Source organism: Octopus bimaculoides, chromosome 2 (assembly GCF_046866305.1).
Source record: "Octopus bimaculoides isolate indiv1 chromosome 2, ASM4686630v1, whole genome shotgun sequence".
In the NCBI taxonomy this organism is placed as follows: domain Eukaryota; kingdom Metazoa; phylum Mollusca; class Cephalopoda; order Octopoda; family Octopodidae; genus Octopus; species Octopus bimaculoides.
In genome coordinates this window covers 133,552,022-133,573,495 of record NC_142929.1, presented here as the reverse complement: position 1 = coordinate 133,573,495, position 21,474 = coordinate 133,552,022, and the positions used below count along the sequence as shown (strand labels likewise).

The 21,474-nt window shown below is 34.4% G+C and overlaps 1 protein-coding gene across 1 annotated transcript in view; it reads right to left on the bottom strand.

The window, feature by feature from the left end:
- Positions 1 to 6,161: 6,161 nt before the first annotated feature.
- Positions 6,162 to 21,474, bottom strand: part of LOC128247025 (uncharacterized) — a 97,181-nt gene continuing 81,868 nt past the window's right edge. Inside the window, exons 3-4 of the mRNA XM_089347716.1 lie at positions 8,943 to 8,994; positions 6,162 to 6,626 (exon numbers count right to left, since the gene is read on the bottom strand). Of these exons, the coding sequence (XP_089203842.1) occupies positions 6,470 to 6,626; positions 8,943 to 8,994 (209 nt within the window). The 3' untranslated portion in view covers positions 6,162 to 6,469. The remainder of the gene's footprint in view (positions 6,627 to 8,942; positions 8,995 to 21,474) is intronic.

Below are 21,474 nucleotides of genomic sequence, written 5' to 3'. Positions count from 1 at the left end.
GTTATATTTTTCGTGAAGTCATTTGAAAATATTTGTTTTGTTGTTTACTAAAAGCTTATTTTGAAAAGAATCCAGTTTCAATTTGAATAAGGGATCTGCTACATATATACATGTGCAATTTTTTAGTACCAAATTCTACGGACAAGGCATTAGTCAACAAGCTGCAATAGATGACATTTGCTTAAACTGCCATGAATTCGTTGCATGCACTTATGTCCATACAACATATATATAAAAACATTCTCCAGAAACTAATTCTCCATAAACTATCTTTATTGTAGAAAACATTTCAACAAGATCTAATGCCCACACAAGCGTCTTCAGTGATATTTGATGAGCCAATGATTTTTTGGTCGATCAATTCAAATTGCACTCATCATACTCCATGAAAATTATTATTATTTTTCTTTCGTCAGTTTACCATATATATTTCTTATTGAATAATTTGACTAATTGACTAATTAAATAAGAGTACTATTTACAAATAAGTACTTATTTATTGATGAAATACATTTATAATATCCATCCATAAACAAATGAGTGGGAAATGAAATTGGCATGGAAATTAATGTAATTAGGATATCAATCTAATTAGGCAATGCTTTTACCGTTTAGGACGAAAAGGTTTCAAGAACGAAAGACAACAAAAAGAAAATAACGTTCGCAATGAATACTTTTTTATTTTTCCGCTCTAAAGAAGAAACAGAGCGTAAGATGCTAAATGAGAAAAAGATGAAAAGAAAAACGATTAAAACAAACGGAGTAAAAGCCGCGTGTTCCTGTTAATAGCTCACATCATGTGCAGAAGGAAGTGAAGAAATAGGAGGGGGAGGGGGAGGAGTGTATTGACAGGCAGAAAAGTGAAGTAGGGAAATAAGCAAACTGTGACTAAAAGAGACGTAAAAAGTGTAGTGTAGTGTTGGGGTTGCGGGGTGGAGTATTGTATGCTTGTGTTTGTGTATGTAAATATTTAGAGTTGCGCGCGTTCATGTCTATGTGTGAGTATTTTATGTGTGTCTCTGTGTATGAATAGTGTTTATGTATATATGCTTGGTGATAATTTGGGTATGTGTTTCTTTTGGAAGGCATGTGTTGTGTGTATGCAAGCGTATGTGGTTGTGTGTATAGGCGGCTAGAAGAATGGAAGGCAGTTATTCAGATCGTGTGAATGTGTGTTACAAATGCCGATATCTTCTGTTCTCATTGCAGTCGAGACACCAGAGTCGTGGTGGAATATAATAAAGGAGATGGAGAATTACTTAGAAGTATATAAGTTGAAGTAGCGAACTTTAGATGATCTGATATTCTGGTGACGGACGTCTAATAAAACAGACGTTTTCTGAATCGATTAACTAGTTGACGACCGGTCTCTCCTCTATACAGTGAGTCACGCAGTCAATCTATCTTGTTCTTTGTGAATAATAAGCTCTGTTCTTAGAGGTGCGGTTGAAACGATTGGCGAAACGACAGGAGAAAGAAACAAATCTTGTTAGAATGTTTCTTTTTCTCATTATATCCAAATAAAACTATTAAGTCTGTTCTCGATAGCAGGTTAAAGGAAAGAGGTGAATGTCACGAGAATTCTATATATACATGCATATTTAAGATACAAAAGAAAAGCTGACAATAAAAAAAATGATAACATAGAGTAAATAAAAGATGGCATTAGAATTATTGATAAAGTATTTCATTCAAATGCAATATAAAGATAGCAAAAGAACTGATAGCAACGAAACAACGATGAGATGACAATAAATGAGCTAATAAGCGAAATATTATGAGGTGGTAAAATTTCCAATACCATGTAATGTAGTTGATAGCCCTAGATTTAAAAACATTAGAATCATAGTCTACAGGAAACAATTAGAAACTTTATTCTGCAATTCAACAGTTCCGGAAAAAAATCGTGCCTGGAACTTGCAGTGTGTTTGTGAGATATCCATGTATGCTGTATGTGATTCGCTAAATTTAGCAAACTAAGTTCTGATGAGAGATTTTCGTGATGGCAGAACCAAGGAATGAAACTAATTTGATTAGCTTTCATGGGAGTAAGGAAAGAAAAGGACTATACTTCCGACATTCCATCGATGACAGAGCGGTTGGAGTAAAAATAGCTCAAACCTGATTACATATTCGATTCTGCATTCTAAGATGAGTGCTCAGCACATGTCTGTAGAAAATTGTTCAAATATATGAAGAGTACTCCGATTTAGGCACCTCTGTCCTTCGTAGAAATATATTAGAGCTTCAAGTGTTATGAACATGTTTGTAAGGCACAACTTGCTAATTATTTCATCCGCTATCTTAGCAACAAACATAATGTGCACATAAACTCAAAAACGGCGTGAATTTAAAAACTACGATTCTTAGATTTAAAATTAAGTCTTGGAAACGGGGAGACTCATTCATAACAGTTCTCTCATCAAAAGAGAAGAAACTTCATGATGGTAGAAGAAATATACTATGTCGGTCTTTGAAATATATACAATAAACCATTTGCACAAGCCTGTTAGGTTACTGAAAACATCTATTAGCTGGTCCATGAAGTATGTCTGTTGATTTCATAAATATTAAAGGAATTACCGTTCACAAAATCTTTTAGATTTTTTCCTGTTGGGAATGGTTTGGCAACGGTAAAGGCTCTACAAATATGCCATAACTTGCCAGTTTGCAAAGTAATCTTCCATGCCATACATTTTGTCAATACTTAGGAAGCGTTTACAGCAATAACACAAGCCACAAAGCTCCTATCCTGCGTACTGCTTATCTTGTACTTGTGTTTATGATAAAGGGATAGGTGTGGAAAGAGGGACGGGAACATGTAAACATTCTGCTTGAGTATACAGAATTGAGTATACAGAATTGACTGTGGACAGCTGACACTTTCCATCAGGCTCAGCAAAATAAGCTGTGAGGTTTCATATAATAATAATAATAATAATAATAATAATAATAATAATAATAATAATAATAATAATCTGGCATCCTAGTCATAATACCAGCTTGAACTTCTAACTTGTCGCTTGAGGTCTCTGAGTCAGACGTGGAGTCTACTTGTACAAATACAAAGCAAAAACCTGTGAAAAGTGGAGGCCGGAGAGAGGCAAGACGCGGTATGAGCACAGACCGCAGAGAGTAGCAGAGTCGGAGTCTAGCAAAATCCTCTGGGATTTCTCTATCCAAATAGGTCAGGTGCTTGAGCATAACAGACGGGACTAGGTGGTGGTGGACAAGGTGCACCACATATGCTATATAGTTGATGTTGCATGCCACTTTGACCCATGAATAGTCAAGACGGAAGACGAAAAGATAAATAGATAGAACCCGCTTAAGTACGAAATAGCTCGGCTATGGAAAATGAAGAAGGCGAAGATAGTGTCAATTATTGTTGGGTCCTTGGGAACAGTATCAGAAAGCATCAAGAGGAAAATAAAGGAAATTGGAATAGTGCCCAGCAGAACTGTTACAAAAGGTTTGCCTCCTTGGCAAGGCCAGAATAATCAGGAAAGTATTAGATAGCTGAAAAGACCGAATAACATGGTGCCGTAGTTCTGCAGGTAGTAAGCCCGCTACGCATGCAAAACCCCAGGAGCTACTGCTGCTGCTGCTGCTGCAACTACTACTACTACTACTACTACTACTACTACTACTACTACTACTACTACTACTACTACTAATTCTTTGTATTTGTAAAATAAATAGTACAGTACCAGGACCTAGCCATTGAATTACAGAGATTATAGAAAGTCCAGGTAAAATGTATCCCAGTAGTTATAGGTGCATTGGGAACTGTCCCTAAAGATTTGAACAGATGGATAGAGGGAGTAGACATAACACTCAGTTTAGTACAGCTCCAGAAAACAGTGTTATTAGGGACAGCTAGGATACTTAAAAGGGTTTTTGGCATCTAAGGTTACTTGTTGTAGCCCGATGTTAGGATGTTTTCTGTTCCAACAGTCTAAGCTGTTGTGTGTATACGAAAATAATCATGATGATGATTTCAAAATTTGGCTCAAGGCCAGCGAGATCAAGAGCGGGTAAATCGTTTACATCGACCTACAGTGGTCAACTGGTACTTATTTCATCGACTCCCGAAAGGATTAAAGGTAAAACTAACCTCGGCGTAATTTGAACTCAGAACCTAAAGACCGAAGAAATGCCGCTAAGCATTTTGTCCGGCGCAGTAACGATTCTGCCAGTTTACCGCCTTACTACTATTACCAGTGTTGTTACTACTGTTGCTGCTGCTGCTGCTGCTGCTGCTGCTGCTACTACTACTACTACTACTACTACTACTACTACTACTGATGGTGATGGTGATGATGATGATGATTATGATGATGATGATAATAAGAATAAGAATAATAGTGATGATGATATTAATAATTCGCGTATAATCCGAGCAATGATTATAATTACTGAACAATAAAAGTTCTCTATAAAGGACAAACAACACCCACTTAACATCTGTACTAGCAACATAAATAGGATTAGGTTATTGACTGTTTCGGGATCAGAGATTCCCATCAATAGATAATTAACTTTTCCGATTTCTATGAGAGGAACATTTTATACATGTAGTGGCTAGGCCGTAAGGATGTATATATAACATCCTCATCTTTCTGATTTGATTACTAAAACCTATTTCAATGCAAGGGAATTCCGAACATAACCAAATGAGCATTCTGTATTAGGCCTCAGTATCTTCGTATTAAAGTGTGTAACAATTAAACTGGCATGTATATGGACATATTTTTATTTCATTTCAATAGCGTATAGAGATATGTCATTGATTACTGGTGTATTACTGGTTTACTGGTGAGCCAAGACGCGTCGCTGACACGTGACGAAAGGGGATCGTTCTTTCTGTCCACTTCCTTCCTAAAGAAAAGACGTGCTTTTCCTGTCTCCTCATGGCTCGTCTACCTAGCGTTCATAATAATTTTTCTATCGTCTTGGCTCCAAAGCCCTCACCGTTTGTTTTTACTGTCTTGTTCTCACTGTTCTGATCTTGTTAACACTTTCACCCTCCGCAAAAAAATCCCAAATTTTATTTAATTTGCTTTGCGGGAAGGACTGTTTCAACGAAGTCGCGTATTGTCCTTGCCTTCGTACGCGGAGTAGATGAAATAGGGACAACTGATGAAGGGGTATACTCTTTATGTTGCATGTCTCGCTTCTCTGTTTTTTTAGTTGTTCGAAAAACGTTCGTTTCCTATGTTTTCGTTTTTCATTTTGTTTAACGTTTGTTTTTTTGATGTCCTGTACCCATATATGCATGTATGTATACATATAGATGTAGGTATGTACATATATGTATGGATATATGCATATATTTATATACTATTTATATTATTATATGATCGTACGCCACGCAACCTTTTCCAAGTATATATATGTATATGTATATATATATTTTTATATATATATATATATATATATATATATATATATATATATATATATATATATATATATATATATATATATATATATATAAGTATGTATACGTGAAGATTTGTATGTTTTGTTTTATGTATGTCTTCTCGTGCATATACTTGCATATCAAGACATGCTCATATATACTTGAGTGATAAACTTCAGGAATATCGAACAGTGATAATGGATGCTCAACCCCGCATTCTTTATTTGAGGATTAGCAAAGTAACCAATCGTTTCATGCAACGGGATCTCTACAATTTTCAAGTGATCCGCTTGGGAATATTGATAATCGACTCCATTTTGGAGGAAAATACCATACTTGAAGTGTATATATATATATATATATATATATATATATATATATATATATATATATATATATATATATATATATATATATACATACACACATATATATATATATATATATATATATATATATATATATATATATATATATACATACATACATGCATACACTTCTATCATGGAAAGATGGTTTCAGGCTTATCTATATGAAGAATGTTGTTGTATGAGTCTCAGACTGAGTTTAAAAACATTTTCGGTAGAGTATATTTAAAGTGAAATCAATTCTGATGCAGCGAAAGCTTACCTCCTAAAGTTGCGGTGTTAGCTAAACATCCATATATAACAAACAAATAATGACTAATAAAACACAAGAGTTTGTTTCTTTACTCATATAAAATAGCATTCAGAAGATATTTTGAGGCATTTTATTGCATTTCAAACAACAAAGGATCTTTCTAACAAATGTATGTTTACAATGCGAAAAATATTATTCTATCGCTTCTTCGTAAGTTTTTCCCATCCGGTAAGGTTTAGATTGATGTTTGTTTTTAAATATATTGATTATTTTATTTAAAATTAAGTGAAATAATTCGGAGATCATTTTGAAGAAAATTAGTAGCTGAGATACTACTTTACTAAAATAGATTTGCAAAATTACTACTATATTTCTTCCGGTATATTTAGCTCTTCATGTCGAACTGTTCGGTAAATGAATATTTTATCCACCCCAAAGTTTGTTCACACATCTGCAATTCTGCATCCAAAGGTTGCACTTGCATACTAAACTGCTAGGATCGCAGCACTTGCTTTTGCTGTTGGACCAAGGCTGGCAAGTTTCACGCCATTTGGAGCACGTTCTTTCGGTTTGTTTTCGTCTATGGAAAAGAAAAGAGAAATGCTGGTGATTATTGTTGTTCAGTAGTTTAACACACACACACACACACACTCACACACACGAGCGCATGTGCACACACTATAAATAAAGTTAACCAGAGATTTGGGAATAGATTAAAAATTTGAATACATTTAACACAAACAGGTACAAAATTTAGAGCAGGGTCTAAATCACCCATCATATTTAACAGATATTTTATTTCAAGGCCGGAATGATCAAAGACAGTTTGGACAGGTTTAACCCTAAATTGGAAAGGTATATAACTAAATATAATTGTCTGACACTCTGACATAACTAAATATATTTGTCTGACTAATTGTCTGACATAACTAAATATAATTGTCTGACACATTAGATTATTGTCTGACACTCTATCAATGTTGTGCTATTCAATGCTTTGATATTACCGGTGAAATTAAGGCAGCAACTGGCAGAATCGTTAGCATGCCGGGAAAATGCTTACCGGCATTTACACTCGATTTCTGCTGAAGTCGACTTTGCCTTTCATCCTTTCAGGGTCGATAAAATAACTACCAGTTAATCAATGGTATCAATGTAATCGACTTATCCTTCTCCTCTTGCTGGCCATGTGCCAAATTTTGGAATCGATATTACTGGTGAACTGATGTATATTATTCTTTTCGTTATTTAGCATAAAGTCAGGGGGCGAGTTGGCAGAATGTTTAGCACGCCGGGCAAAATGCTTAGCGGTATTTCACCCGTCTTTACGTGCTGAGTTCAAATTCCGCCGAGGTTGGCTTTACTTTTCATATTTTCGGGGTCGATGAATTAAGTACCAGTTTAGTACTGGGATCGATATGATCGATTTACCCTCTCCCCGCAAATGTTATGTCTTGTGCCTATAGTAGAAAGGATTATCTAACGTAAAGTTGATGAACTGGAAAAGTCATTAAAACGCCGGACGGAATGCTTTACGGCATTTGGTCTGTCTTTGTGTTTTGAGTTCAAATTCCGCCGAGTTCGACTTTGCTTTTCATTCCTTCAGAGTCGATAAACTAAATACGAATTGAGTACTGAGATCGATGTAATAATTGGCCTTGTGCGACAAGAAGAAAAGATTATTTAGCTTGGAAAAAAAGAATGATAGTCGATCCCCACCCCCATAACAACGTCTATTCCATAAACATTCTCTAACTCGCTCTTATATATATATATATATATATATATATACGTGTGTGTGTGTACGCGCACATAGTCATACACATATCCAAATAAGAAAGCATGTAAAATTATCCACGAATATACACACATACACACACTTAGATGATACAAACACAGATTTCGTCCATGAAATGGTAGGTTAACTTCAGTCGCTAATCTAGTATGGCTCAGCTGGAAAATATATTTCATTTTTCGATACAGATCGAAAAGCTTGTTTCGAGTCAACGAAAGCCAAATGTAATTTGCAATACACAAAATATAATTTGCAATAAGAAAGCGGTTGCTTCCTAACTTTAGAGAAAGCTATCAAATGTAGTAACTCTATTGGCGACGAAATGACGTCCAATCTAGATGAAAATTCTATTTCTCTCATATATTAGCCAGAAAGAGATCCATGGTTTCAAATAAGTTCTCGTTTCCTATCATATGTTTGATTAGAAAATATCATATGAACATCTTAGAATCGTAAATTTCAGTGAGCTAAATTTATAATTCTTCCAGATGAAACGTTTGGCATTACTATATCTAGCATCTGCGAGTTTTGGTTTTATTCAAAGTGATATTCAAGAGAGATAGAGAAACATACTGTTCCTGCAAACTACTTATATCTGTTTCATGAAAGATACGGTCGACCCGGTCACGGTGTCTCATAGTGATGGAACATTGTTTAAACAAGCATGTTTACTAATGATGGAATACCAGACAAGCATTACTCGCACTCTTGTAAATTACAAATAAAATCTGTATCTCTTATTATGCGAAACCCTGTATATGAACTCAAAACTAAGAGGACGAAAACTAAACACTGTACTGTATTAAATTTTCTTTTTCTTTTATGCTTTCGTAAAATATAAAAATAACTTTTTTTTGGCATATAACAAAAGCTTTCTCTAAAGATTTTATTTAAGTGGCATCTTCAACAAGAGCTTACCATTTGTTTCACAGAGCCCACCAGTTCTTTAACAAATAGTTGCTAAGTCTCTGTTTATGACCAGAGAAATCATAGTCTACGTCGAGAGAAAATTATTTTAAAAATATACTTTGTGGTAAAACATGTAAGCTTTCAAATCTAAGTACTTTTAGATTGATATGAATTAAGTGAAAAAGTACGTACCGTCGGTGGCTTTGATATCGAGCCAATGCCTCCAATTTATGTCTTGCATAATCTGTAAAATATAATCCCAAAACAATACATTTAGGTAGTTTATGATTTCAAGTACAGGGGATAAACTTATTTGAAAGGAAAAAATAAAAATATCAATAGAAACCCATCAACAATGTTTTAGATAAAGGATGGTAGTTGGTAAAATCGGTACACGGTCGGATCAAATTTTTGTGCTATTTAGTTACAGCCCTTTTATTTTCCCATACAAACCTCATCAAGGTAAATTTGTCTTTCATACTTACGTGCATTTATAGTAACCCCAGTTAGATACTGGGGCTACTACATCAACTGGTACTTCATCATTTACGACGACAGGTATTTCAGCTCAACGAAACGATGGAACAGTCTACTCATGAAATTAATGCAAATGAAATGCAAATGGCTGAGCACTCCACTAACACGCGTACCCTTAACGTAGTTATCAGGGATCTTCAGTGTGACAGAATTTGAAGTACAGGTACAGCTCATTTTGGCCAGCTAAGTAGACTGGAGCAACGTGAAATAAGGTCTCTTGCTCAAGGATATAACAAACTCCAATTACTAATCCACGCGCCTTTACAGGGCTACTATAAACTATATGTGTATATGACATTCTACGTGTCATGTGTAGGCTAGTTCCATATTGTAACAAACTATCGATATCCTTTCACAAGTAGTCTATCATTTGAGGATCTTTTCAATTCTTGTCCTATTTCATTCTTCTGAGTCAACGCATAACCCTCATCATCTTAAATCATTCCATAAGTTCTATCAGAAACTCGTTGTTTAGCGTATCGTAAATCTTATGTCTCCTATGGGAAGGATCTCTTCCTCATGTGTCTTATACATCCTTGTTTATGGCTAATTTCTTATATTTTGTTCTTCCCGTTCTTTGTTTTCATTTTAGGGATTGTTTTTCACTTTTGTCTAGCCTTACTCCAGTAGCTCTTACTATCTCATATAGCAACTGGATTTTCTACATAACATCACAGTCTAATGTCTTACATTTCTACTCACAATAAAGCACAACTCCAGAATATTGTTTTGCGATTAGTAGGTAGTGAGCAGGGTTCATTAAGACTTGCATGACCATACAGTTCTAATCCCACCGCATGTTATTTCTTTTTATCTCCGTTCTTTCCAACTGCTCCGACTGAGTTGCAAAGGTAGTAACGATCTAAGGATAAATGTTATATCAATGTTTCTGGCTGTGACCTTTGCATTCGCAATAATGCGACAACTCAGCCAATCTCCTCATCTCATTCTCGGTCTTGTAAACTAGATACACGCCTCCATATGTCCTACTCCGGTAAATGAAATGAAACCACAGCCATCTACATGCCAACCGGGGGTTCTTCTAAGTGTATTGGTTTTGTAAGTATTCTCTATTTTGCGAAAAATAGGGGTTACCTGCCTTCTTGCTAGTTCCTGAATGTTTTCCTCAAACTTAAAAGCACTATCTCACGTAAAACATCTCTGATTTTGCTATTTCTCTTAATAATCGACCAATATTCTGCGTTTCTTTTTTTGGGAAGCTGTTATTAAAATTTTGACTTGCATATGTCAAGAAACAAGTATCTAACTAAGAGTTACGTTCTTTTTTTTTCAGCTGTACATATTTAAAAAATATACGGAATTATTTTTGATGGCCGCATAAATGTTGCTTTTATCTTTGTGGGAACCTCACCTTATTATCATTTCAGTAGATGTTATGTTTTGCCTGAGGAAAAAGAAAGTGCAAAATCATTTTCTACCCCAAACGGAGAAAAACACAAGAAAACACGCTTCCTCTCTGTTTATAATAGACCCATACAAATGGGACGAGAAAACAAGAAACTCACGTCCTATCTATCTATCTATCTATCTATCTATCTATCTATCTATCTATCTATCTATCTATCTGTCTGTTTGTCTGTCTGTTTATCTGTCTGTCAAAATTCAGGTTTATGCCGAAAAGTATTAATAATTTTATTCACTGTATATATTAAACATTAACTTTATTATTATTATTATTATTATTATTATTATTATTATTATTATTATTATATTCTATGCGTAAATTCAGTCCAACGGTCAAGGTATTTACAACATTTATTAGAATAGGGGTCATTGCAGATCATTTTTATTTCATGTTGAATTCCGATTCATTCGTCCCTTCTCTCGTTAGCGATATTGTATTCACACCTTAATCTCCACAAGAAACACTACACGCAGTCTTTCATTCCCAGAAGATCATCTTCTATAAATCTTTGCTAGACCTATGATTTCTATTTCTTGCAACAGTATTTTAAGGGGGATGTTAACAACTTTCATAGACAAGAATTACCTCAAATAATATGAATAAATTATAAGCTAACAATAAATATTTGAATATAGACATATACGTCTGCTAATAACTATTTCAGACTGAAAATATAACAAACGGCTACTGATGCATCGTAATGCAATCCGTGACAGTATATATACACGAAAACTCTATCGTACTTAAGGAAAAATTTGATATTTTGCTTTTGTATTTCTTTCAGAAGTTTCTTGATATGAACTCATGTATTGATACACATCTTATAGTATCTCGGGAAGGTCATTATGCCAATAAGAAACACACATACTGGTTCTATTTCCCTTCTTTTGTTATTAGTCAATTCGTTGACATTTAATATTTAATATTAGTAACTGAATAAAGACGATAAGCTGGCAGAATCGTTAGCACGCCGGGGCAAAATGCTTAGTGGCATTTCGTCCGTCTCTAAGTTCGGAGTTCAAATTCCACAGAGGTTGACTTTGCCATTCATCTTTTCGAGGTCGATAAAAGAAGTACCAGTTGAATACTAGGGTCAATGGAATAAACTTACTCCTTCCCTGAAATTGCTGGCCTTCTGCCAAAATTTGAAATCAAATCAGAATTAGGAAATGCATAAAACATTGCTATCTCCATCTTACTGCATAATTATTTCTAGCTTGTTTTTATAATACTCTTTGCAGTGAATATTTTAACGCTAACTTAACAACTATCATCAAGTACATCATGTTTATTTATTCAATAACACCCAGTTATGTAAATAAAAATGAAGTATAGAAATATTAACCTACTGACGACAGACATTGCAGATTCCAGAATTCAATAGTTATAGCAACCGAGGTTTTAACGATGCCCCAGGAACTAGTGCTTATAGAGGTCGAGATTTTAACAGTGGTGAGGATTGAAAAGAAATCTTTAAAACATATTACGTGGTTCGCAACAGCTTAGCTGTATGTTTTTTTTTTTATTCCCCTTTAGTGCCCGTAGCTAACTCTGACAGAACTCTGATCGCTAACTCGTCACGAACGATAAAAATCTAAAAGAAGCCATTGTAAAACTTTAAGTTACGATGGTTGATCTTCTTTGCTCGTGATAATGTTTCTGAACAGAGAGTATTGGGCTACAGGCAACTACGCCAGTGTGCTGGGAACAATAGTAACGAAAGGCACGCACGCAAATCTGATGAACGACGACTAAAACGATGAAGTAATAACAAAACAAGGATGACAATGAGATGAGATAAGAGAAATATCCAGAAGAAGGAAAAAGGAGAGAAAAAAAGACTGATGTACACAATAAATCATGTATTTAGTGTGTATTGTGTATTAAGACACTCGCACATACATATATATATTATACATGTATGCATATTTATGCATGCATACATAATATATACATGTATATGTATATATACAATACAAACGTACACGTAATATATGTCCATACTGATACACTCTAACCCCTTATATACGTGTATGCTTGTATGTATGCATGTATGTATATTTATATATATATAAATCTATCTATGTATATCTATCTGTCTGTCTGTTTGTCTGTCTCTCACTCTCTGTCTCTCTTTCTGTCTTTCTTTCTCTCTCTCTCTCTCTCTCTCTCTCTCTCTCTCTCTCTCTCTCTCTCTCTCTCTCTCTCTCTGTATATATATATATATATATATATATATATAAACACGCACACACTCACACACACACATATATACGTATATATATATATACATGTAATAGCATTTTATGTTCTTACTAGAAAATAATCTAGAAATAGATAAAATACGCGAAAAATAAAGTTGCTGTCGTTGAGTTTTCTTTCATCATAGAATACGCATATAAAATCAGTAATGAAAGAATACTAACAATTTCCTACCAATATTCGATATAGCATGATTCCTCAAGTAAAATCCATAGCTGCTTAGAATTAAGGGCTGCCGATTTTGGTATTTAAATAAAAAGAATAATTTCCTCTTTTGAATAATCAATCTTATATAATTATTGTTCATATCAAATATAGATGTGGACATGGAGATAAACAGATATTTATAGACATTGGCATGCATTAATGCATTAATAAAGTATGTACACCCACAAATTTACTTATATATATGTATATATATAAAGAACAGAAAAGAAAAAGTGAGATATATATGCCTGTACGTACATATAAAAATGCATCTGTATGATATAGTATAATGGAGTATAATGTAATTATAGGAATGTAAAATGATTGATGTTTTATTGAAAAAGCCTACCAAATCGTTATTTCCATAACACATAAAACATATTCATATATCAAACTGGAAAATATTTTTCGGTTATTTGGCATATTCTTTTATATTTCCAATTTTGTTTTTATACCCTAAGAAATTTGAATGTGAAAGAAAGAGAAGAGAGAGAGGGAGAGAGAGAGAGAGAGAGAGAGAGAGAGAGAGAGAGAGAGAGAGAGAGAGAGAGAGAGAGAGAGAAAGAGGTGAGAAAGTAGTATCTGACAATTCTTCCACTAAAGTTGAAAGACATGTGCGCATATTATAACTTGCTTAAAAAAGGCAAAGAACTGCTCATGACGGCTTTGTACATCCTCCAAAACTGATAGGACAAGGGAAGGAGTTAACCAAGTTTTATTATGTGGCTGGAATAATAAGCAGTACATTAAGAGATATTGTCTGGAGACGTTCTGAATGCTTGGAGCATAAAGTCTAACATAGGCCCAAATATAAAGTTTGAGGAAGTAGAGACAATTGATTATACTTTGATTCATTATTTGATTGTTACTCTATTTATCTATCCCAGATGGATGAACGGTAATGTTTCCTTCAATTTAATTTGAACTCAGAATTTAATGAATCAAAACAAAACCGCAAGATATCTGGCTCTTTATCGATTCTGTCAATTCAACATAATAGACTTCACTAAAAATACCCAAGGAGGGGGCGGTTGTGTCAATAATGCTGTGAGATTAAGTGTGCCACCCGAATGCAAGTGCAGTTCGTCTGATGGTCTTTCACTCAGTTCATGTCGACCCAATTTAACTTCGAAATCTATGGAAAATGACACTGTTGCATAGGCTCTTCAAGATCAACCAGAAAGTTAACGTTCTACTTAAACTGTTGTCAACGGTTGCAGAACAAATACCATGAGCACAGAAGAAAATTATAGGGAGAGAATGAAGGACCGGATGTAGTAGCTAGAACCTGAAGTGTAAACACAATGTGGCGAATGAGAAGAGGGATGAATTAAATGGGACCGTCTGAAAGAAAGTGACATGATGTCATTCACCTCCATAAAAATTCTAGTAGATATAGAAAAGGCAGAGAGAGGAGATATCACGCCTGTGGCACAGCGATCGGTATGCGCCAGTTAAGTGGGTTGCTTTATTTGATTGTCGTTTAAGCTGTAAGTCTGTATAGCAGCGACATTATACCAAATGTGGGAGAAATACTTTATTGTGGGTTTCGCCTGAACTTTAGCAGTTGTTGTGGGATGATTTGCTTAAGATGCCACGAATGCTTTAATCACACGGCGAACAAATACATACAATATACTCATAGTTAAATTTGTGTTTGCTTTTATATTCACGATTCTCTTGAAGACAGTTGACAGTTATTGGTTCTTTTAGGATTAATGAAATGGTTGAATTCTGAATTACATTGGACTGACTTTGAATGACTGGCCAATGCGATCGACTACATAATTATTATTTAGACTATAAAGTTAATGTATTTGAAATTGCTTATGTCATAATAATTCAAACTGTTCCATCCTTAACATACAGTTTGATGCAGAATATAAATCAATCAACCGACTCAATAAAATATAAACTCCACTGTAGACTATAAACCTCATACAGCTCTCGTTATAATACAGAATATATGTTGAAATTATTTTCCACAGAATTCTCTTTACGTCTCCTTTATTGTTACAACACAGCATTCTCTTAATAGAAGCCGGCTTTCTGACAACGGTCTCTAATAATAAGGAGATTACTATATTATTCACTCCATCTGACATTTACACTGTATATCTTTCTTTAGATTCTTTAATACTTAAAGGCTAGTTAGAAAATTGTCTCGGGACATGCTCTGCATGAAAACCAAAGGATAAAGTCGGTGATAACATTATGCAGTAAATCAAGAATATTTAATTAAAATTACTTTACTCTATTCTGTCTCCCAGCCGCAATATTTCTCTGCAATACTCTTCCGATCACAGTTTAACATCTACGATTGTTTTCAAAGAACTAAAACATGAAGGTTAAACCTAATAAATTTGATAAAAAATCTCAGAAACTTCTTTTCTAGGATAACTTAAAAACTGTCTATGATTTTCTCTATTTCCGTGACCAAATGATAAATAGAAACAGCCTCACTTCATCTCGAACAGAAATACGATTTTCTCTCAAATTATCAGTAATGTGTGAAATGCTTCAGCGAACAGATCTAAGTACACTAATATCATCACCAATTTTCCACATCAAAACCTCCATTGCATCCGGAAATGCTCCCAGATTGTTTATTTGTAAAGCATACGGCATAAAGTTTCATACTATTACAAACCCAACGTCCACGTCTTCCAAATTAGATATTCAACCTCTCGAATATATGTATATAATAAAGAACATCATTCAATGAACTGTAATTCTATTCCATTCTTTTTTACTTCTTCAAAGATTATGCAAGAAGTTTAATAATTATCGATTCGTTATTATTATTATTATTATTGACATGTTTTTCAATTTTGTTTCCATTTCTTGCCGAGTGTCTTCCCAGCACCTAGGGCAAAGAACCTCACTGTTAACATTGGTAGGCTATCACAATAAACATACCGGATTGTTAATTTCAAATAGAAAAAGAAGGGGAACAAAGACAGAGAAAAAGGAAAGAAGAAAAAAAAGAAAAAAATTGAAAAAGAAAACGAAAAATAAAAGGGGAAAAAAGGAAAGAAAATTCACTGAGACAACTATTATTATTATTATTATTATTATTATTATTATTATTATTATTATTATTATTATTATTATTATTATTTAGGCGTTGAGCTGGCAGAATCGTTTGCACGCCAGACAAAATGCTTTGCGTACTTCGTCCGTCTTTCCGTTCTGAGTTCAAATTCCGCCGAGGATAGTAATAATAATAATAATAATAATAATAATAATAATGATAATAATAATAAAAGGGTGATGATGGTGATGATGATGATGATGATGATAGCAACAACATCTATTAATAATAATAACAGCAACAGAGCAAAAGAAAAAGCTGTTTTGTTGATGTGGAATACGCCTTCAAAATGGAAGAAGAGGTTGATGTAACAAATAGTTATGAGGAGAAATGTTAAGGAACAGAAATCATGTAAAAGCCAAAATCTCAGTTTTAATTAAGCTTCAGAAAGCCTTGTTAAAACGACAGCAAGAAAAGCTCCCACGGGACTTATACCTGAAAAGGCAATTGCAAAGAATCAAAGCAGAGAATGAAAAAAGAAAAAAATTTAATAAATAAAATGGCAGCGTCGCTGAAAAGCCTAAAACTCAATCTTAAGAACGAAATATTTTTGACGTTAACATAGGAATAAAGCCTTCCCACGAGAAACAATTGAATGCAAATAATGAAGTAAAATACATTAACTAAAGAATAAAAGGAAGTTTAGAAGAAACTATTACATAACCATATTTTCTCTGGCTACACAGTCTTAGCTTAGAGAAAATGTATTTTCAGGCATGACAGAAATCAAGTGAGAACTTAGGGACTAGAGAACGAAGGAAACAGATAGAGCTGTCAAGGACCTCTTGGTAAGGAAGTGATGTGATTCAATATTTTAAGGCATTTTGTCGGGTACTTAATTTATCGTACACAACTCTAAATAAAAAATAAATAGATAAAAAGACGAGAAGAAAGTAAAATAAAATTAAAGTATAATATTTGAAATCACCATTTTGGTATGCTATCACACACATAATACAATGAGTTTAAGGACTTCTATCAGCTAAGGTTATAAAGTAATTAGCAGATAAGAACTCCCTGCATGAGTTTTGGAAATACTTATATCAGACAAGCTATAAGATGGGTATTTTTAGACAAAATAAACAATACAGAATGAAGAGGATCCTGTCTTTAATGACATCCGGTAAAACAACGGGTATGTCTCAGTTTAATAGGCCTGAATCGGAAAGATTAATATGGATTTATCATTAATCAATATAGGATAATTGTAAATTATGGGATTTAAAATCACTTTTTCCTTTCTAGGCAAAAACCTTTCTCATAGAAATGGGGAAAAAATCACAAGAAACCGCCATTTTGCAGCAATGATAGAATGATATATAAATACAGCTAAAACAGATACACTTGAAAAACAATCAAGTTACATTCTGACGTAAGCACACACACACACACACACACACACATATATATATATATATATATATATATATATGAACATACACACACGCACACACACACACATACTAACACACACAAACAGACACGCACACACACATATATATAGAAATGAGCATATATATATATATATATATATATATATATATATATATATATATATATATATACATACATCCATACATACATATATATAAATATATATGCATATGTACATTTATCTATCTATCTATCTATCTATCTATCTATCTATCTATCTATCTATCTATCTGTCTGTCTGTCTGTCTGTCTGACTATTTATCTGTCGATCTATCTCTGTCCACCTGTCCGTCTGTCGATATCTGTGTATATATGCATATGTTACGCATCTCCAGGTGTGCACACGTATGTATATGTATATGTTTGTGTTTCCTTGTGTGCGTGTGTGCGCGCGCGCGTTTGTGTGTGTGTGTGTGTGTGTGTGTGTGTGTGTGTGTGTGTGTGTGTGTATGTAGTGAGTGAGAGGAGATCAGATAATTCAGGCAACCCTTCCTCGAGCAACAGCTATCTGAACTTGTATGAAGGAGAAAATCTCCGCTAGAAACATAGGTTTTGAAAAATGGAAATTCCAGAAATTTTTCTACCGTCGTTGAGTATTAATAATAAATGGAAAATGGAGACACTAGTATTACATTAATTCTTTTTTTTTTACAGTAGTTTCAGCAAAGTGTGACTGACAAATCTAATGTAATGCAAAAATATATGGACTAAGACAATGATATAGTCACGTACATTATATTATGCATATTACATGATGGAATCCACAGTCATTTAACCATTACCGAATGAACGAATATAATACAGTTACAATTTGTCTATTTCACTCATATAGGAAAAAGCACGATAATTTAGTGAGAATTGTCTCCTGAGTAAAGAAGGAGAGGTTTATTAGTTAAATAGTCCCTTCTACTTCATGCCATGAACACAGCAGAAGGAGACCTTTGAGATATACATATTGAATAATTTCCTATGACTATGCGAGTGTGCAAAAGGCCTATCCACTAATCTAAGGAAGAAGGTTTTAACGTTGAGTGAAGAAAGTGAGCAAAAAGCATTAGCGAATTTCCCAAAGCCTCACGCAGAGGCATGATAGGACGCAAACGTTGGTTTAACAGTGAGTGCACAGTCAATGGCCAATGGAACACAGAGAGCGTGGTCTATGAAGTCGAAGAAGTGTTGTACAACACACACACACACACACACAGAAATATGGTTGGGCAATTGAGAACCCCTTCAAAGCCAACTTAAATGATCACAGATCCTCTTTTAGAGTCAAGGTGAGGTGCAAAGTTACAATATTACCCAGTTATATATGGCGATTAAAAGAGGAAGAAACCCCGAATATAAGCAACTGGAATCTTCTGAAACAGCCTGAGCCAGATCTGAAAGGAAGTAGTCATTGCAAGTTTTACTTGACCGAGAGGTGCATTATTCGAAAATGTTCGCACAATCAGTTGCCTTCCTGAATTCGAAAACACAAAATGCTATAACTTTTTGGAAAATGCTATAACTTTTCATCACTTTTTCATTCCGCTTTTTCATCATGACTTAGCGAACCAGAACTATATAATCATTTTCACTGTAAAAGAAAAAGGCTATGCCCTTCCGGTTAATATCTCTGAAGAGTTGTCAATGTTTCCAAGTGCAACAGTCGGCTCGGAACGTTGGTGACATTCCGATCCGCATTTTGTAATTTTTGTAGAAAAACGATGTGTAAAAAAGTAGGCTTCCAGAAACGATATCAGGAAAAATGAATTTTAATAGAAATTATTGCAATATATTTTCCCACTCATTTCAGCTTCACTAAATCGCCAGAAGCAAGTTTACATAAAAATGTAAATATTTCTAACTTTTGTATATGTATTTTCTTCTTTCTGTATTTTAATATAAATTTATTCATGTGAAACCGCTTAAGCGAGTCATTATGTATATGTGTGAGTATGTGTATGCTACATGTATACAGTAATCACATACACACATACACACACGCACACACACACACACACACACACACACACACTAACAAACACAAACACATACGCGCGCGGATTTATGTAGATATGTATATGTCTATACCATAGACATTTGCACTGTGTAGCTTGATCGGAATCACACGCAAAACATTCAAAGGGAAAGGATTTGTATGATGCATATGTTTATCTTGCATAAAATTTTATGTCATTCCGTTTTATCACTTTCACCCTGTGTGTGTGTGTGTGTGTGTGTGTGTGTGTGTGTGTGTGTGTGTGTGTGTGCGTGCGTGTGTGCGTATGTATTGATCTCTAAGTTGAATTCTTTCCAGTCTTGTACAAAGAAGAATTTCAGTTATATCCACAGACATTTTATTCTTCTCTCCTCTACCGTTTTTCTCTTCTATTCTCCCTTAATCTGTTACTATATGCATGTATGTATATATGTATATATGTAAGCATGTATATATGTATGTGTGTATGTCATTGTTCAGTTTTATTTCAAGATTTTTTGCCAATAGAGAAAGAGTCAGTTTCTAACCTGGATTCAAGGCTCCTTTGGAATTTCAACATCAACAATAAGGTATTTTCGTTTGTATGTATGTATGTATGTATGTATGTGTGTGTGTGTGTGTGTGTGTGTGTGTGTGTGTATGTATGTATGTATGTATGTATGTATGTATGTATGTATGCACTTATGTATATATGCAGATTTGTATGTTTTGCTTTATGCATGTCTTGTCATGCATATAGTTGCATATCTAGACATGCTCATATATATTTAAATGTATGTATGTATGTGTGCATGCGTGCATGTATGTATGTATACGCAGGAATACACACACACATGAATATACCTACTCTCTCTCTCTCTCTCTCATACACATGCATATATACATACATATATATATATGAAATGAAATAAATGACAAATGAACTGGAAATTATACAATGAACTTCATTATCTTACAGCTGTTTCTGCTATAGATGCAGTACACATAGAACTGAGTACTTGCGCATCACCTTATGACTCCCTCGGAGCTCCAAGGAGGCTATAAGGTGATAGCCGTAAATTAATGTAGTTCATTGCATAATTTCCTGTTCCTTTGTCATTATTTAATTTCATACTTCGCTCTGTACTCATCAAACGCTTATGAAGTTCTAACCACACTTTACCAGTATCGCTACGTCAAGGCAAAACCTTAAAATACATACATACATAGGCGCAGGAGTGGCTGTGTGGTAAGTAGCTTGCTTGCCAACCACATAGTTCCGGATTCATTCCCACTACGTGGCACCTTGGGCAAGTGTCTTCTATTATAGCCTAGGGCCGACCAAAACCTTGTGAGTGGATTTGGTAGACGGAAACTGAAAGAAGCCCGTCGTATATATGTATATATATGTATGTGTGTGTATATGTTTGTGTGTCTGTGTTTGTCCCCCCCAGCATCGCTTGACAACCGATGGTGGTGTGTTTACGTACCCGTAATTTAGCGTTCGGCAAACGGGACCGATAGAATAAGTACTAGGCTTCCAAAGAATAAGTCCTGGGGTCGATTTGCTCGACTAAAAGACGGTGCTCCAGCATGGCCGCAGTCAAATGACTGAAACAAGTAAAAGAGTAAAAGAGCATACATAACAAAACATACAAACAAAAACATACGTAAAGCAAAACATACAAATCTGCACATAATCATACATACATACATACACACATACATACATACATACATACATACATACATACATAATTACATACATGCGTACATACATACATACATAGTCGTCTTTGAA